General features: G+C 54.7%; 1 protein-coding gene across 2 annotated transcripts; it reads right to left on the bottom strand.

Moving 5' to 3' along the window:
• Nucleotides 1–645: 645 nt before the first annotated feature.
• Nucleotides 646–18,167, bottom strand: SLC22A8 (solute carrier family 22 member 8). Of its 2 annotated transcripts, XM_032359254.1 has the most exons (11): nucleotides 18,022–18,167; nucleotides 16,935–17,300; nucleotides 7,442–7,545; nucleotides 6,731–6,885; nucleotides 5,885–6,053; nucleotides 3,793–3,916; nucleotides 3,484–3,599; nucleotides 2,336–2,550; nucleotides 1,525–1,633; nucleotides 1,177–1,380; nucleotides 646–1,088 (listed from the first exon to the last, which is right to left on the bottom strand). In XM_032359254.1, the coding sequence occupies exons 2-11, from the start codon at nucleotides 17,268–17,270 to the stop codon at nucleotides 989–991; spliced, it is 1,632 nt and encodes a 543-aa protein (XP_032215145.1). In that variant the 5' UTR covers nucleotides 17,271–17,300; nucleotides 18,022–18,167; the 3' UTR covers nucleotides 646–988. The 2 variants fall into 2 exon arrangements, with proteins under 2 accessions (XP_032215145.1, XP_032215146.1); XM_032359255.1 differs by lacking the exons at nucleotides 16,935–17,300; nucleotides 18,022–18,167 and adding an exon at nucleotides 16,224–16,332.
• Nucleotides 18,168–18,932: the final 765 nt, after the last annotated feature.

Raw genomic sequence — 18,932 nt, forward strand, 5'->3', positions numbered from 1 at the left:
CTGCAGCGGCTCTGGGCTTGTCTTGTCCTCTGCTCCCAAGCATGCTGGGACACGTACTTGCCCACAGGGTACTTCCAAGCACAGGATTTGCTATGGACAATATTGGGTCCTTGCTCAAATTTGTATGTTGATGCTCCAGCCTCCAGTGTGATGGTAATTGGAGGTGGGGGCTTCGGAAGGTAACTGGGGATAGATGAGCTCATGGGGGAGGGCATCATGGTGGGACTAGTGTTCTCAGAAGAAGAGACAGCAGAAACCTTGCTTCTCTCTCACTGTCCCCGCCAAGTGAGGACACAATAAGAAGGTGGGCGTCTGCACGGCAGGAGGAGGGCTCCCACCGGAGACTGAATCTGCTAGCGCCTCGATCTTGAACTTCCCAGTGTCCAGAACTGGAAGAAAGAAATGTTTGTTGTTTATGTGGTCTGCCTGTGGCTTGTTGTCGCAACCGAAGCAGACCTGGTGTATATGCAGCTCTGTGCACTTGTACACATGCACACGGGTTCCCATCAGCCCAGCCTCTCTGTACCCGTGTGCCCAACCCTGCATGTGACACATAAGTCCCAGTGGATGGTTATGCATTGCATGTGTCTCCGTGGCGGCCAGCCCCCTTCTCCCTGCTTCCCCCACTCCTGAGCATGGTGGCCCGAGTTCATTGCCATTTATTGAACGTTTCCATCGAAGGAAGGGGTGGGGAGCAAGAAAGGGAAGCTGTCTTTGTTTAAGATTGAGCCAGGGAGCTGAAGGGGACTTCAGGGGAAGGGGCTGGGTCAATGGGGGAAGGTGGCCTGTGGGGAAGGGCTGGACAGAAGAATGACATGGCCTCGGCTGAGAGAGGATGAGGACAAGGATAGGGAACGGGAAGGGTTCCCTTTGGGCTGGAGCATGGACCTACTCAGGGCCTCCCAAGGTGCCCCCAGAGCCCAGAGGCAGGCGAAGACCTGGCTAGGATTCGTTTCGGAAGGGCAGGGAAAGGAGGGCTCTGCTGTCTTCAGCTGGGGTCCCGGCCCCGTCCACAAGGCTGCAGAGGGATCTTCTGGGATGCTTTCTCTGCTTCGGGTTCCTGCTTTGGTTTCTTTGCCTGCCAGGACCTAGGGAAAGAAAGCTCAGGAAAAGCTCCCGGTCGGGACCTGCTTCCCCAATGAGGAGTTCCAGTGGGACCAGAGGCAAGGGACTGACCAGTTTTCCACGTCTTCGATGGTCTCTGGCAAGGGCCGATTGAGGGTCTCAGGCAGGAAGTAGGCGGCACTGCCTCCAAGGAGGGTGACGGTCCCAAATATAACACTGGGGATGAAGGGCTGTAACTCCCCCGTGATTTTCACCAGTGGGGCCGACATGCTTCCCACACGGGTCCACATGTTGCTTATGCCCATACCTGTTTGCCTTGGGAGAATCCAGGGCACGGATTGGCAGCCTGTGTGGGTCTTAAAGGACAGCTGTGGGACCCCTGGGCAGGGGCGGGAGGATGCCACAATCCCACCTGACCCCATATCCTTTGGCTGGGTCAGCCCCAAGCCCAGCACCTACCGGATGACCGTGGGGTATAGCTCGGTCGTGTAGAGGAAGAGGCAGCTGAACGAGCTGGACAGGCAGCCCTTCCCAAACACAGCCAGGACTGTCCTTAGCGTTGGCAAGTCTACAGAGGGAAGAAAAGGCGACGGGTCTTTGCCTCAGAAGCACCTGAGTGCTTTCCCTCCTCGGCAGACTTTGTCTCCCTTTTTGCTTAGGCTGTTAGAAAGCTCAGATCTAATTTAAATTTGAGTAAGAGCCCCTCTGCTGTTTCTAGTGTTTTGCGGGCTGTGCTGCTGCATCCATGTTTTCCCCTGGCTCTGATTTCCTTCTCCCATATTTTGTTGTATATATGCTGGTCCTAAAATAGCTCACGTTCCTTTGGGAGGATATGGGTGTATCAACACACAAACGTCTATATAAACGTGGCTTTTCCAAGGTCGTGGTGGGAGTAGGTTGTGGGGTCTCCCCTGAGCGCTGAGCTCCGTGGTTTTCCCATGCCAGCTCGCCTTCCGCTTAGCGATGTCAGGCAGACCATGCTCCATCCCAGAGCGATCCCTCACACTGGCCAGACACCACCATACTTTGCCCAGGCTGGGTCAGATCTGGAAAGGAGCTTTGGTATCATCTAGCCCAAATGAGTCATTTTCTAGATGAGAAACGTGAGCCCCAGAGAGTTTCAGGGACCTGCTCAAGGTAACACAGAGAATTAGGGGGAGAGCCAGCAGAATTGGGATCCCAGGCAGCCCACTTTCCAGTCGGCGGCAGCCTGTGTTGCCCACAAACACGTTGGGCTGCTTTCAGAGGGCTCTTAGTCCTGGCTTCTCACCTGAGGGCACAAAGATGATAGCCAGGATCGCCCCTCCTGCCAGGAGTAGAGCACCCGCCTGCGTGATGTGTCGGCCCAGATGGTTCATGGAGAGGACGGCGATGAACTTGGCCGGGATGTCGACCCCACCAAAGATGAGCTGGAGGACGTAGAGGTTGACTCCAAAATCTTCCACACTCATAGCCAGACTGTAGTAGCCAAAACCAGTGGAAAACCTGAGGGGAAGAGAGTGATTGGTTGGTGCCTGCCGCCAGACTGGGGTCTCTCCCTACACTGGTCATGGGGTCATCGGGAAGATGAATAGTTTCATTTCTTATCCCAACCGCAGCTGATCGGTACAGGCTGCTCAGAGAGCTCTCTGAGATTGTGCAGGCCTCAGTGCTGGGATGGATTTGTTATGTCTGACAAGGGCACGGTCTACGGTGTGGTGGCAAAGATCCACATAATTGACTCTAGAGAATATCAGGACTGGCGAGACTCTGGGAGACCAAAGGAGGTAGGAAATGGTCCCTCTTGGTGTGTGTAATAGTTGAACATCTAGAATGGGAGAAGTGAGAGTCAAGCTGTGTGCCTGGGTCAGACGCTTCCTCTTTCCCTCTCAGAATCGTGGGATCTCTTTCGAAGTCCTTGGACATATGGACCCTATTCATGTGGAGATAAAGGAGGGTCTCTGAACCAGGTCACGGAGAGGGCTTTGCAGGAGCTGTAGAATGTCAGATGGAAGAGATGACTCGGAGAAGCGTAATTTCTGTCTTCAGGCCGTGAGGGCCAGCCTTGCTCCGTGTGGTCCCAGAGGGCAGAGCTGGGTCAGTGGGGGCGGTGGTGGAAAGGCAGAGAATGGGGCAATGGCCATAGCAGGGATGGGAGCTGTGAGTGGGGAAGGGGTTTGGAGTATTTGCTTTGTGGGTGGGGTGGGCATGACCTGATGGGGAAGCAGGGGCTGATGGCCGAGACTAGGTGTGTGGCTGGGACCCAGGAGATTTATTTCCAGGGTTGGGGCTGGGCTGTGGCAGCCCAGGGAGGGGATCTCTTGACTCCTTTTGCAAGTACTCTAGGCCTTCCCCTTTGGAGAACCTGCTGGAAGCCTTGTTCATCGCTCCTGTTTGGCAGAGATGCGCGGGTGTGAGCAACGAGGGGTGGTGCGTTACCAGGCCAGAGAAAGACAGAAGGTCACACGGCGCAGGTTGGGTGTCCGGAAGAGGTCAGCCATGCTGTACTTGGCCTTGGCCAAGGAGATCTCCTTCTGCATGCTGAATTTGAGATCCTTGGGGCAGAGGAAAGAGAGGGGTGCCATTAGTGATGGGCTGCTGGGCCAGAAGAAGGAGGGAGGGAGGTGCAGGCCTGGTGTCTCTAGAAGACTTTTCCTGGGGCATTGGATGTGATGTTGGCTTGGAATCAGGGAAACAGAGGCAAGAGGAGGGTTCCTGGTCCAGACTATAATCCCTCTTGGCTCCTACCTCCACGCTGAGTTTTTCTCCTTCTTCCTTCTTGCCATTGAGGGCAGCCATCCACCGGAGTATTTTCAGGGCCTTTGAGAATTTTCCAGACAGGACCACCCAGCGTACAGACTCTGGTATCCACCTGGGTGCCAGAACCAAGTCACAGTGACTCCCCCCACGCCAGAGCCTTTTTGGTGGGGCCAGAAGAACACCAACATCAACAGGGCCCAGGGCGGGAGGTCCAGAAACCCAAGCTGTTGTACTGCAGATTTCATGGAATTTAAACTTGGCCAAGCTTTGCACCTGGGCTGCCTGCTGCCAGCACAAATTCTAGCATTCTCTTCTTCCCCTTCCAGAAGAGCCTTTCCTCTGCCCCCTATCTGGCTACTTGTTATCGTTGGGTATCTTCCTTAGCTAGGAGCCTTGGTCCTGGGCCAAGGCAGGTGGATCCTGGGGAAGGGACGGCATGTTCAAAGCTAGACAGCTGGACGTTCCTGTATGTCCTCCTCCCCAGCCCTTCTTGGGCCACCTCCCAGGGCGAAGAAGGGGCAGGGCTTCGGTCCTGGGGCAGCTTGAGAAGGTGGCTCAGGTTAGGGTTATGGCCTAGAGGACGGGTTTGAGGCAGAGGACCAATTCTGCTGGAGTAGGAGCACAGCATGAGGTCCTGGGGTCGGCGAGCGGGAAGCCGACCTCACATTCCCCACCTCTAGGCTGTACTTTTGGGCTTGGTTCGCCCTGAGCAGACCCTGAGTGTCACTAGGCAAAGAGAAATAGAGGAGAAGGAGGTGTGGGGAAGAAGGAATGATATTTTAAAAAGCCCTGTCTGAGGGGTGTCAGCTGTGGCTGTGGCCACCATAGGCACCAAGGACCAGACTCCGTCCTCCTCTCCCCAACAAGAGGAACGGTGGCTCCCCATCAGTGAGCCTTCCTGTGGACCAGGCCCCCATGACCCTGGATGACGGGCGTTACTATCTTCATTTTGCCTAGGAAGATCTCGGGGCTCAGAGTGGATGAGGCTTGTCCCAAGTCCCAGGGAGAAGGGGCCTGAGCTCTCGACTGTTCCCTGCTGGCGCTCTGCTGCTCTTTGCCCCTGTCTTGTCTCATCCCAGGCTGTGAACATTCCCGGGCTCTACCCTGGACCCTTGGAGCACCTGTCCATCCCCTTTTCTAAGATTCTACTCTCATTTTCAAATGGAGGTCTGTCCCTCTTCTGTGTCTTTTTGTGTAACCCTGGGGGATGGCTTCACTTCTCTGAGCCTCTGTTCCCTCATCTGTCCAATGGGACAGTGATGCCTCCTTCATACAGAGATGTCATGAGGATCCGGATGATTTAAGGGGACTCCTAGAACAGGGCCTTGCACACAGGCAGTGCTCAGTAAAGTGTCACTCTCTGTCAGTTAAGATCCGACCCTGGATCCCAGCTCATATCTTGATCTCAGGATCCTGAGTTCAAGCTCCACACCGGGCTCCATGCTGGGCCTACTTAAAAAACAGAAAACAAGTTACACTTTGGAGTTTCTGTTCCTGTTTTCAACGTGTCCTTAGCTTCGATGTGATGATAGTGAGCCCTTGACCTATTTGGGGTCTTTGGTCCCAGACACTTCGATTCTCCCAGTTCCCCAGTTTGGGCTTTCCTCTCCTTTCTACCTCAAATCTAGAAGTCCCCAAATCCTGTGGATTTGTCCTTCAAAATGCCTCTCGGACTTGCTCCTGAGGCTCCTCCTGCCCACACAGTCATGTGTCTCCTTTAATCTCCACCCACTTGGGCCCGTCCTTGGGTCACAAACAGAAGCTCGGTCAGGCCTTTCGACACCACAGACACGTTCATTCTCTCTCCCTCCACACGAAGCCGAGGCTCCTTGGCTTTCTATTCTGTCCACAGCCTGGCCCTGTGCCTCTCAACTTGGCCCCTTCGTCCACGGAGCGCCCCCCAGACACCTGGTCCTGCCGCACACCTTTGTGGATTGATTCCTCCTCCCTGGATTGCCCTTCCCAAATCCGGGATAGAGGTGTCCTGGGAGAGAGTCCGCCAGCCTAGTCAGACACGGTCTCCCCCTGTTTGGCCCCCGCGGGCGTTAAGGAGGGAGAGGTAGAGGGGAGGGCCACATACCAGGACAACAGGAAGAAGACGAAGAAGGGAATGGACACGGTTAACTGTAGCCAGCGCCACTGGGGGATGGCATAGGCCAGGCCAGGCAGAATGAACTGGCCACAGGTATAGAAGTAACCCATTAAAGTTGACATGATGGCCCGCATCTGGATGGAGACGCACTCGACATCTGCAGGAGGAGCCCAAGGACCAGATTAAGATTGTGTTGGGCCCTGGGCCACCTCCGGATGGAGGGGCACCAGCTCCTGCCCACCATCCCATCAGCTGCTTGACCTGAACTTGATCCTAAGGCTTCATCGCCCCCATTTTACAGATGCTGTGACTAAGGCTCAAGAAGGTAGGACTCAAACTTAGGTCTGTCTGACTTCCAAGCCCACAGTCTTTTTTTTTTTTTTTTTTTAATTATTTTAAAGTAATCTCTATGCCCAACATGGGGCTCGAACTCACAACCCTGAAATCGAGTCACATGCTCTATCCGCTGAGCCAGCCAGGCAACCCCCCACCCCCCACCTCCAAGCCCACACTCTTGAGTGTCTCTCTAGAGGCAAATGACTTCCCTCATTTTGCTTCAATGTCCTTATCTGTAAAATCAGGACAACAGTGTGGCCTCCTTGTGTGTGGATGGAATGGGATGACATCCCCCCAAGAGTGTCTGGCCTGGGGGTGGGGTGGGTTCCTCGTTGTGGATTGATGTTGTCCTTATGCTCAGACGGGGCCTCTGAGATCCTGAGAGGGGCAGCACCTTAGGCGACCAAGGTCACAGCGAACCTCTGTTGAGCCAGGCCCTTGGCTTCAGGCTGGGGTCCCCCGACTCCTGCTCCCTTGCTCCTTCCCCCTGTGGCTTACTCAAGATGGTGGTACTCAGGACAATGCCCGAGATACTCCAGCCGCTCAGGAAGCGGAAGATGGTGTAGATGGAGAGGTTGGGGCTGAAGGCTGCGCCGGAACCGCTGGCCGCCAGCAGCAGGTAGCTAAAGGTCAGGATGGGCTTCCGGCCAAACCTGGAGCTCAGACGAGTGGAAGCACCGCGTTAGCCACGGTGAGCTAGGTGAGACATGACTCTGCAGCTCTCAGGGCAAAGGGTCGGACCCCCCCACCTCCCCAAGGGCTGGGCAGGGCATGTAATCCCCTCTTTAGACAGAGCCTGACTGGTAATTGCTATTTTGTTAAAGGTTGGCAGTTACAGTTTCAAGTTAATGAGTGATCGCCTCCCCGCCCCAGCTCAGTGGCCTGAGCAGAGGTCAAGGGACTTCCCACCTCCAAAGAGTCCATGCACCCGCCTCCACGGCCACACAGCCTCTCTACCGTATCGGAAAACCTCGAGGCTTTCCCCCAGGGTCTGAGGAGGTGGGAAGACTCCGGTTGTGAGGGCTTTGGGGCAGAGGGAAGGCTGCACCCCAGCAGGATTGGGACATGCCCAAGGCCACAGACCAGGGACGGTCCTTCCTGCTTCCCCCAGTTCTTTGCCTCTTTGGGGGCAGTGCATAGGTGGTCAGAGTGAGGTGGGATGTCCCCATAGGTTGTGCCGCCTCCCCTCCAGAGGCCCCCGTGTCTCACCTGTCCGACAAGTCTCCCAGCACGATCCCCCCAATCAGTGTTCCCGCCATGAAGACAGACTGGGCCACCTCTTTCAGTCTTCTGGAGTCACACACCAAGTCCCACTGCACAGGAGAAAAGTCGTGCCAGCCTGGCTCGGTCCAGACCGGCCCTCCCGGCCAAGCTCTGCCGGAGCCCCACGGTGCTGGCCCGCTCCTGGCGCCCTCACCAGACTTCCCCGAACCTGGACCCCACTCCCAGGCGCCAGCTCTGCGTTCAGCCCAGCCCGGGGCTCCTTGGGTCTGCCTGTGGCTCTTTGGGTCCCTGACCCCTGGGGTGCAATGACAGTTCCTCTCCAGTGTATGTGGCCCGTCAGGGGCTTGTAGAGTCTGCTTAGCTGTCGCTTCCAGGTATGTTCTCAACTCCTGCGCTCGTCCCCTCCCAACTCGCCTGCACCCCGTGCTGCAAGGTCAGGGCCGGCCTGCAGCCTAGCTCTCTCCCTCTCCTCCATGCGGGCACGGTTCTGTGGCTGACACCTGGCTCCGTCCCACATCTGTCTGTGTCTCTGAGACCTCTCCTTCAGGTCCACATTCGCTTTCGGTTCTCCCTTCCCTTCAAAGCTGAATCTTTTGGAAGAGAAGCTAAACTTGCTCTCAGCCTGGCCTCATCTTCTGCTCATTGATCTAGTCCGCCCCCACCACTCCACTGACACTGTGCTCACCAGAGTCGCCGTGATGTCTTTTTCACTAAGCGCACTGGAACCTTCTATAGCTTGGCCTGCCCTGACTTTCAGCAGCCCCTGACATTGCTGATGTTGACCTCTCCTTCCCTCTGGTCTTTCTCTCCCTATTTACCACCACTCTTCCTCCATGGGCTCCTTTCTCTCTTAAAGATTTCCTAAGACTCTTTCTGGAGTTTTCTCTCTTTTTATCCATTTTCCTGAGTGGAGCATCACCTGCTCCTCTGGCTTCAGTGTGTATTTTATGAGGAAGACTCCAACCTGTATCTTCAGCCCAACCTTTCTTCTGGCCTTGAGAACAGTCAGTTCAGCTGCCTTCTTGAAAATTCTACCTCGATGATGTCTCACGGTCACCTCAGAATCAATAAGACTTGTCACCCACGGTTCGCGGACTGGGAGCCTGTCCTTTGCCTCATCTTCTCCAGTGCATCCCCATGCCATCCTCCAGTTTCTAACTTTTGAATATTTCTGGAATCTGGATTCTTCTATCTCTACTAATATCTTAGTGCAAGATTAATAATAATGGCCGATTTTTATGGAAGGCTTACAATGCACCAGGCACTGCTGTAAGGAAACACTTCCCAAGCTTTAACTTCTTCAGTTCCCACAACAACCTCATGATGGGGCATGACGACCGTCATCATCCCCATTCTAGAGATAAAGAGACTGAGGCCTGCTGATGATCACTGTGGCGATCTTCGGACAGGTCTCCCAGCCTTCGATTTCAGTTCCTCCTGTCCTTGCTTGCCCTGCTAACCTGAATGGCTTCCTAAAACCCCTCTCAGGTCAGGTTCCTGTCTTGCCTAAAGGACTCCCTGGCTTCCTCCTGCCCTTTGGGTAAGGAGAAAGCTCTGTTAACACAGATTTAGAAAGCCCTCATGCTCTCGCCTCTGCCTACCTGTCTGGCCTAATCTCTGCTAATCCCCAACACGCACCCTTTGTCTAGCCGTCCTGAACTACTTGTGTAATGAAGTGGAGAATTTTGTTCAGTAGAAATGCCTCACAAGAATGTTTTGGAAGTGAAACAGTGTGGGCGAGAAACCATACGTCCCAGGGAGCCCTGTCCACATTCCTCTGCTGGAAGTGAGGGGGATGGGGTGGACAAAGACTCCAGGTCAGCTGTCTCCAGGCAGTCCAGTAAGGCCAGCAAACTCAATGGGCTCTTCTGGCTGAGAAGGGAGGCTTCAGGGTATGTGTGTGGCATGGTGGGAGGGTAAAGGGTTTAGGAGGAAGTGAGGGGTGTGAGGAGGAGTACACCAGAGGGTGCCTGGAGAAACTTCTGGTACATTGTGGCATGCTGTGGAAAACTGCTTTAGGAAAATCTGAAGTAAAGACCTAGCACCCGGCTAGTTTCATTCACACCCCACCCCTTCCACAGTAAGCACATTTCTCAGGTGACCCAGTCTCTGAGTGGGGGCATGTTCTTGACAGTGCAATGGAGCGGAAGAAATGCTTATTACTTCCATCTCGTTTGATTAAGGGAGAAGCATTGGTCTGGACTTGATTGTTTCCCCCCTTCCTGTTGATGGGAATGGTGACAACTAGAACGACTCAGGAAGTCATGTGTTGAAGATGGCAAAACTGTTGTTTGTCTGGGTCCCTGAATGACCCTATGGGGCAGAGTCACCCATCGATCTGAAATTCCCACCTTAGAACTCTTGCATGAGAAAGAGAACCACGTCTATGACCTGCAAGCCATTGAATTATCATTGACCCTTTCGTTGTGGCAGCATAGTCTATCCTGATACATCCCACCAGAAGTTGTAGATGGAAACTTGATTCCCTCCCCCCCAACCTCCATGTTATTTAGTGTCTCAAGAACAAATCTTTCTGCTTGGATCCTGAGAGGGTCAATGTCAGGCCCATTTGGATTAATTTAAGGCTGTTGCCCTTCTGTATGGTCTGAGACTAGATCTGCCGCGTCTTGGTTTCTACCACACTACTTGCGGTGAGGTATGCATTAGAATAATGGTCACGAGCCAGTTTCTACTTGAAAGCTGAGCCGTGTAAGGAAACACCATTCCTAGAATGGGCTTTGACTCATGTTTAAAACAAGCCCGAATCCTTATAATGGCCCATAAATCGCTGCAGGATGAGCAGACTTATCCCTGTTCCCTCTCTGCTCTCATTGGCTACTACACGTCCTCCACAGACTCCACTGGTGTTGGTCTTCCTGCTGTTCCTCGGACATCTCAGGCACCTCAGAGTCTTGGCATATGGCATTTTCTCTGCCTGGAAAGTTCTCCCTTCAGAGAGCCACTTGACTTGCTTCTCCACCTCTCGCAGATCTTTGCGCAAACATCATCTTCTCAACGAGAGCCTCCTTGACCACCCTATTTAAAATCGTAACTCCCAGTCTACATTACTCCCCCCCACTTTATTTTCTCGATAGCATTTGTACCGTGAGCTATAACACATAGTTCCTTTTTGTGTGTTTGTTTCTCCCTCAAGACCATCATCTTGATAAGGGTACAGTGTTTCGTCTGTTTTGGTCACAACTGTACTTCCCTTGCTTAGGACGGTGCCTGGCACATAGTAGGCATTCAGTAAATATAGGTGGGATTGAAGGAGTGAGCATTCTACAGGAAGAACAGAGAGAGGGAGAACCTTAGTGGTTAAGATATGCTGATGTCGAAATGAGAGGTCATATGGTCCACATTCCAGATACCACCTGGTGGAGAGTTTTGCTTTGCCACAATGAGCATATGTCAGGATGGAGAGTGTCTAGGCTATAAACATAGGATGTATAATCACGTGTCAGCAGGAAGGACTGAAAAACTTCACAATTAGGCTGGAAAAACGTCTATGGCAAACTGTCTACTAGGGAATGGTGAAATGAGGGTTTAAAGCTTAGAACAAGAGCTTTGTGGTTAGACATTAAAAAAATCTTGGGTTTCAAATGCACACTTAGTTGTTCCCAGAGATTTCATGGTTAATAAAACTCATCGGAGTTGATGATAAAACTGTGGCCAGGGTTGCCCTGCAGATCAGCACAAATCCATGGGGCTCGGATCTGGAACGTGTAACTGCTATGGGTTGAATTGTGTCCTGTGAAAAGTTAGTCTGGAGTTCTAACCCCTAGTGCCTCAGCATGTGACCTTATTTGAAAATCACATTGTGGCAGATATGATTAGTGAAGATGAGGCCGTCTTGGGGTAGGTCTGGGCCCTTAACCCTCTGTGACTGGTGTTCTTATAAGAAGAGAAGTTACAGACACATAGGGAGGACGTCTTGGACAATGGAAGCAGAGATTGGATAAGCCAAGGGACACCAAGCCTCACGGACAATCATCAGAAATTAGAAGATGCAAGAAAGGAATCCTCCCTAGAGCCTTGGGAGAGAGCATCCCTACACCTTGATTTTGGACTTCTGGTCTCCAGAGCTGTGAGACAATAGATTTCTGTTATTTTAAGCCACCCTATTTGTGGCACTTTGATATGGAAATTCTAGGAAACAGATACACTGTGTGATTCCTGCATGTTTGAAGTACCTGTGGGCTTGGTAGGTGGTGATGGGAAGGGGATTGGGGATGGAAGAGTCTGGCCATGAGGGAACCAGAAATAGAACTGAAGAGATTTTTAAAGGCATCCTGGAATTCTGGGGGGGGGGGAGGGAAGATACCTAGAGACATTTGGGGCATGCTTCTGTGTGGTTAGCTGTAGAAGACCCTTGAGAAGGCTGAAGGCTCGGTTAGTCTCAAAGGGGTTGAGGGTGTGTGGTTTATGTTCCTTTGACTCTGACTCCATGCACAGGCTGGGCCACATGTGGTCTATGGTTTTAGTCGGGTTACACCGTGTGTGTTCCTCTCTGCCTTTGAGCTTGTCATCATGCCCTTTTTCTCGTCGTGTTGCCAGACCTACAGGCACTGGTGACAGAACAGGAAAACTCAAGGCCCAGAGAGGAATCGGAGGGGCCCACTTGGACCCTCAGACTGAGCTGGGCACCCACAGGACCGAGGTTCAGTAGTGTGGGAGCTGCGGGCCACAGCTCCCCTCCAGGGAACCCAGAGCCCACAATCCATGCTCCCCACACTTGCCAGACTTGAAAGAAAGGCCTTTGTTTCCTCTTAATGTCCTGGTAAAGCTCTTTCTGAAAAATTCCAACCTTATCTCTGCGGAACTCAGAGAAAGGAATGTGTGGTCGCCTCTGCCAGGAAGGCTTAGGGGATCAGCGGGGGAGGGAGACTCCCTCCACTCTGGCTGGACCCTGCCCTGTGCTCACTCCCATCCTGGCCAACAGTCCTCCCCACCTGCGCCTCCTCCTCTGGGAGGGAAGTTCCTTGTTATCTTGTTATGCAGATGCAGGAACTGAGGCGGAGAGGGGGGCTGATGCCCCAAGTCACGGGCTGTGAGAGTGGAGAGGGGACCCACACCCAGGCTTGCTGTTTCCACGAGGGGAGGGCTCTGTGAAAGCCGTGGAGTGTGGCTAAGCCGCTCAGGGGAGTTGGGAAGTGCTGTGACAGCTGATTCCCCTTTTCCTGGAGGTTCCCCTGCTCTTGTGGTGGGGACAACCCCTCTAATCTCAGGACACCTCTATTAGCCATAATAGTGAGGGCAACAGCCACAGAGGCCACAGACATTATAGCTGAAGGCTCCACAGGGGCCTTGCGTGGTCTCCTGTCGGGCTCACCCTTGCTCTGTTCTTCCGTTTTACGGATGAGCAAACTGAGACTTCTGGCCTCATGAGATTCCTAGTACAGGGCAGAGTCAGGATGTGAACTCTGTTGCTTGACCCTGGATCACGAGCACACGCGGTCGGTCAGGGGGGTGGCCCCGGGCCTCCGCTAACTAGGGTCACTGAGTCAGGTGCCAGGTGCCACACACCCTTATTACCACCTTCCGCACCGGGGCTGGCACATCCAGACCCTGCCTCCGCTCCAGAGACCCACCTCTAGGTAAGGCCCGGCCACGGTTTTACCCCCGCCCCATGGGGAACTGAATCCTGCTCACCCCACCGCAGGCAGGTGGAGGACGGGTTTGCCCCAGATGGAGCTGCCAACAGAAAAATCACTGTGCTGGTAACCAGCAAATTGCTGGGTCTGGCCACGGACATTTTCCCAGCTGGGCAGGGACTCCTTGCTGAGCCAGGGAGCCAGGCCCACCCAGAAGAGGGTACAGTACCCTGAGGACTGGTGAACCCCTGTGTTTGTCGGGATGCAGATGCCCCTCCTTCCCCCCGAGGGCTGGAATGGTGTCTGGGCACTTGGCTGGCACAGACGTGAACGGATGCTTGACCAAGGACAAGACCTGCAACCTCTGTTCTTCGCCAGGCTCCCTGGAGGGGAAGCCACTTGCCAGCAGTCAGCAGGATCCGAGACCCCCTGAGGGCCTCTGCCAGGCATGGCCTTGGCCTTCGTTCAGCATCCGCTGAGCCCTTCCTGTGCTCCTGGCACAGGGATGCAAAAGATGGTTTGGAGGGGCGCCTAGGTGGCGCCGTAGGTTAAGCGTCTGAGTCTTGGTTTCTGTTGAGGTTGTGATCTCAGGGTTGTGAGATCCAACCCTGCGTTGTGCTCAGCCTGGAGTCTGTTTGAGTTTCTCTTTCCTTCTCCCTCTGCCCCTCCCAATCATGCTCTCTCTCAAAATAAATAAGTCTTAAGGGGGAAAAAAAAAAGATGGGTTGAGGACCTACATTCCCTGTCCAGGAGGAAGCTACCAGCCAGGGAGGGGGCTCTGTGAACAGCAGCCCACTGGGGCCACAGGGTGCTCGGTCAGAGGGACCGACTGTGGGTGGGGTTATGCAGCCTTCAGGAGCCCCATTGCCGGCCCTGCTTCATGTTCCAGCTCCACCATTGATGGTGGTGCCTGTGCTTTTGTTTGCTCTGCTGTACTAACGGGACAATTAAGGTGCCAGCCTCAGGGTTGTTGTGAAGATTGAAGGGGTTAATAAAGGCCAGCCCTGAGGCATGGGGAAAGCCCACAGTCAGGTGTAGCGATGATGGTTATGTCACTGCTTCCTGCTTGATTGTTGTCCCTCCAGCTAGCTTCCGTGTTTTCAGAGGACAGACAGGGACGGTGGCTTTCACTCCTCCTCTCTGATTTCCTGGGGGCCAGCTGTACAGCAAGTCGCCCATACATTTGGAAATTTCATAATATTGAGGCATCTTTGACGCCCTCCCCGCCCCTCACCTCCATGTCCGTTGCGTCCCCAAGTCCCATGGATTCTGACTCCCTAAACTCTCTGGTATCTATTCCCACTGTCCCTTCCACTGGTCCTCATTTCCCTGGATCTTCCTGGTGAACTGCTAACCAGTCTTCCTACTCCTAGACTAGAACTCTCCACCAGACACTCTCTGTCCTGCCGTCAGAGGGAAGGTGATCTGAACACACCCCTCTACTGCTCAACACCCTTCGAGGGCTCTCTGCTGTCTAGGGACAGAGGCTACACCCTCTCCTTAGCATCTAAGCCGGGCGGCCTCTTCTCCAGCCCCACGTCTGGTGGCCGCCACGCTCCACAGCTCGCGCCTCTAGCCTTCCCCTGTCTCTTGCCATCCTGACCGCTTTGTTCTTATCCTGCTCCTGTGACCAAGCGTTTGACCCCCCACACTGTTGCTTTGGCCTGGGACACGCTTGCCCACTTCAGCCTGCCTGCTTCCTCTCTCCTGGTCACAGCCAGCGGGGTGTCGCTGACTCCAACTGGCCCTCCTGGGCCCCCCTGCCCCCTCTGGGCCAGGCTCCTTTCTAGCTGCTGGGGATACAGGGAAGCAGCTGGAAATCTCTGTCCCAGGAAGCTTGCGTGTTGCACGCACGGCCAGGGGTCCTCGAGGGGTGGCTCTGTCTCTTGCTAGAGCTGAGTTCCTGGAGGGCAGGAGGGAGCAGGTGGACTGTGACTCTTTGTCCTCAGCAGTAGGCATATAGTTTTTAGTAAGTGTTTGTTTGCTGCATTTCAGGCACTGAGCTTAGCCCATGGGAGAAAAGGCAACTATAATATGACCCAGGGTTATGAGAGTCAGCATGTCATAGCTCGGAGCATGGCTCTGGGGCCGGAAGCCCGTGTTAAGATCCTGAATCTGCCCCTTTGCTCGTGGCGTGAACTTGAAGGAGCTCCTTAACCTCTAGGCTTCATCTGAGAAATGAGCTTATAATACAAACTATCTTACAACGCTGTCAGCAAGGCTAGAAGTGTTAATATCTCCGGGCTCCTGGGTGGCTCAGTGGGTTAAAGCCTCTGCTTTCGGCTCAGGTCATGATCCCAGGGTCCTGGGATCATGCCCCGCATCGGGCTCTCTGCTCGGTGGGCAGCCTGCTTCCTCCTCCTCTCTCTCTCTGCCTGCCTCTCTGCCTACTTGTGATCTGTCTGTCAAATAAATAAATAAAAATCTTAATAAAAAAAGAAGAATATTTCTCAAGTTAATAACTCTCAAGTGCTTGGAACAGGGCCTGGCATGTAGTAAGTGCTTTATGTATAAATAAATATTCACGGAACATGTGAAAAACAGTTATACAGACTAGGAAGTTAGAGAGTCTTGGGTTCAAATCCCACCTCTGCCAGGTCCTAAGCACAGGTATTCTTGGGAAAGTTGTGAACGAGGCTCCGTGTGCTGCCGCCTGGGATTCCGGGAGCCCTCACCTATAGCACGCCTAGCACAGAACCGGCGCAGGGCAAACCGTTGGAAATGCAGCTCTCAGATGAGGCAAAACAGCGGCCTCTCTGTTCGTGGCTCAGATGCCACGCCCCCTCCGGGAAGCCTCCAGGGAATCCCGCTAGAATCCTGCAGTTCCTCCCTCCTTCCTCCTTCCAACCACCGTGGACCCCTATCCCCCTCTGTGCCTCTTAGGGGCAGGCGTTTGCCTTAAATCCCAGTCCCCAAGACCGACCAGCTGTGTGATACTGGACCCTCACTTCCCTTCTCTGAGTTTTGGTCTTTCTGATCTGTAAAAGGAGCAAAAATCACGTTCGACAAGATATCGCGGTGAGAATCACAACTGTCTGCAAAGCACCAAAATGTGCCTGGCGGTTTGCGGATCCTTCCCAAAATGCCCGTTCCTGGTTCTCCTCCCCGCCTCCCCGCACCACGGTCTCCTGACTAGCCTGTCAGTTCATCTGAGAGCGGAGGGCCGGGCGTACCTCTGTATCTCTGTCGTTCCCGGGACGGCAGGTCATAGAATCAGGAAAGAAGTTAAGGGTTGAACGCACGGGAGGTGAACCCAGGCATAACTCATGGCGGGAGGGGGCGGTTGGGAGGTCTGCTCGGGCAACCCTGCCACCTTGGGCCCCGCTCCCTCCTCCACACACACTCCCATCTCGGGACCTTCACACAAGATGCAATTTCCTTCCTTTTCCTTGTTGCCTGGTGACCTCTTGAAGGACATTAGCTCAGCTTGAGGGGCATTTCTTCAGGGAACTGTCCCCCCCCACCCCCCGGGACTGCCCCCCCACATCCTCACGCCACCGCCCTCCCCCCGCCCCCGCCCCCATGTCCAGCCCTAGGCAGCCCTAGTCTAAGGTCACAGCCCTAAGTACTCTGACGTTGTAAATTTACATTTCTTTATGGGGTCCTTTCCTCGGGTGATGTCCTGCAGGGCTGAGGACCCTGGGTAGCAAGGACAGTGCACTTCTGTATCCTCAGAGCTTAGCACTGGGTTTGTCCTAGAAATGGGCTGGCGACTCTGAACGTGAAGAAACTGAACTTTCTGGTTTGTCGGCATCTGCACCCAGGTCCTTCCTCTCTGCCTGCCCAGCGGCCCGGCCTCTGGTCCCAGTCGCAGGGAGACTAGAGCCCAGACTGTTGTCCCGTCCCTGAGCGAGTGGAGGAAGAAGGGCCCCCTCTGTGCTTACCTCGGTCACAATGGAGTCCATGGTGTGGAGGTCATAGACCCAGCCGTCCAGGCATGGCTCTGTGGCCCCCTGGGTGTTGTTGGGCAGGCTGGTGTTGGGCGGATATATGAAACGGAGGCACGTCTCAGGCTTCCCATCCAGGCCCTTGGGGAGCCCCCAGGGCCCGGCGGAGGCGTTGGGGGGCAGACGACAGTGGTGGGGCGGCGTAGCCGCTGTGAAGATCTGCAGCAGGTAGTGGTTGGCCAGGCCCAGGACTGGGAGACCCAGCAAGACCATATTCAGGTACTGGAAGGTGCCTTTGCTGCCCACTCGGTCCATGAGCTCAGAGAAGGCCATGGTGGATGAAAAAGAGCTGCAGGAAGGCACCTGGCGAGGGAGAGGGGAGTATGCATTTGAGTTTGGTGTGCCTATGCGGACAGGTGTGGGACCACCGTGGGACAGTGGGCCACGTGCATGGAACAGCATGCATATAAACATGTACAGATGTGGGGCTCAGGTGTGTGTGTCCACACGTGGATACGTGAGCACATACCCAGCGGTGTGTCCAGGCACAGGACCGCAGGTGCGGCATGTGTCAAGGTGTGTGTGTCCATGGGGTGTCTGCTGTGATGTGTGACTTGAGGCTGGAGTGGAAGGTGCAGCTGTGGGAGCTTGGGCGTGTGGCTGGGCGTGTGGCTGGGTGTGTGAGTTTACCTGTGCTCCGCGAGGCTGCTCACACAGGCCACGTGCACGTGTGGCACAGGACAGCTGGGACCCCAGGGCCCTGGCCATGGACATTGGCAACAGGGGCCAGATGGTGGTGGTGGGGGGAGGTGGGGAGGTCCCTGCTCACCCTGAGCGGACACAGGCTTGGAAGAGCCCAGGTCGCCTGCTGTGAAAGTCTCCCCAAGCCCCAAGCCTTCTGGCTCTCGGCTGTCCTCTGGGCCGGGGTCCACCAGACTGGGGCAGTGGAAGGAGTCCCAGGCAGGTCCCAGAGGGCGTAAGGGGCTCGGCCAGTCGCAGAAAGGAAGCAAGGCCAGAAGCCCTGGGGGCTTCTCAGGGGCCTACATGGGCCGGGGCTTGGGCGGGGGTCCCCGTTCCCACTTACCTGGTAGCTGGTGGGGGCCCAGTTCCTTCCGCTGGGGCCGGCGGTGGAATGTGGCCGAATCCCAGGGTCCGGCAGCAGCTGCTGCACTTGGGGCAGCTCAGCTCCAAGGAGCTGTTTTTGTGCCTGCCCCCAGGGGGACTTATATAAGGCATAAGTTCCTCAGGCTAATGTTTGACTTTCTTCTGAGTATTAATGGTGCTGGCATGGGAGGGCGCTGTGGACACACCGAGCCCTGCCGTCTTCAAAGGGCTGCCTCAGCAAAGGCTGGCCGGTGGTGTGGCTGAGCCCAGAGGGGGTGCTGGCCAGACTGAGGGGTAGGTGATTAGGGCAGGCTGGCCTGAGGATAGTCTGGGTGGGGTCTGGTCTGAGTCCTGAGGGCCCTGGGTCATCTCTGTGCAGAGGGTCTGTGGGATAGCTCTGAGAGGGATGTTGTGTGTGTGGGCAGAAGACATTCTGCCGGGCATCACTTCCCCTGCCTGGTGCCTCCCGAGAACGGGCCTGGAGACTTGTCCCCTGGGAAATGGTGAGGCGGGTCCAGCAGAAAGTGGCACGGCTGTCTGTCCCTGAGGGCTCCAGCTGTGATTCGCTGGGCTCCTTGGCAGCTAGGGCTCCCTTGCCTGAGTCCCAGGCTCAGGGGAACAGCTCCTCTTCTGATCAGCTGTGTCCCTTTGGGGACAAATCGTGGTCCCTGGTGCTTTGTTCTTTTCTCTGAATTATTTTAACTCTCTAATAATGTTTTTCTTGCATAAAACATGGGGAACACAAATAGGCCAAACAAAACAAAATACCCAGCCTCACCTGAGAGCCAACCCCGTGTGCTTTCTGATGTATGTTCTTCCAGACCTTTCTTCCTCAGGGACTGTGGTCTGACTCTCATTCTTCTGCAGCCAGCAGGAGGCTCAGGTAACCTC

The sequence above is a fragment of the Mustela erminea genome, chromosome 9 (genome assembly GCF_009829155.1).
Source record: "Mustela erminea isolate mMusErm1 chromosome 9, mMusErm1.Pri, whole genome shotgun sequence".
Lineage (NCBI taxonomy): Eukaryota > Metazoa > Chordata > Mammalia > Carnivora > Mustelidae > Mustela > Mustela erminea.

Coding starts and splice junctions, on each gene's coding strand:
- SLC22A8 (XM_032359254.1), bottom strand. CDS start 17,270: ATGGCCTTCTCTGAGCTCATGGACCGAGTGGGCAGCAAAGGCACCTTC. Junction 7,546..16,934: donor TGGACTCCATTGTGACCGAG/GTAAGCACAGAG, acceptor TCTCCTGTGCAG/TGGGACTTGGTGTGTGACTC. Junction 1,089..1,176: donor ATCGAAGACGTGGAAAACTG/GTCAGTCCCTTG, acceptor TTCTTTCCCTAG/GTCCTGGCAGGCAAAGAAAC.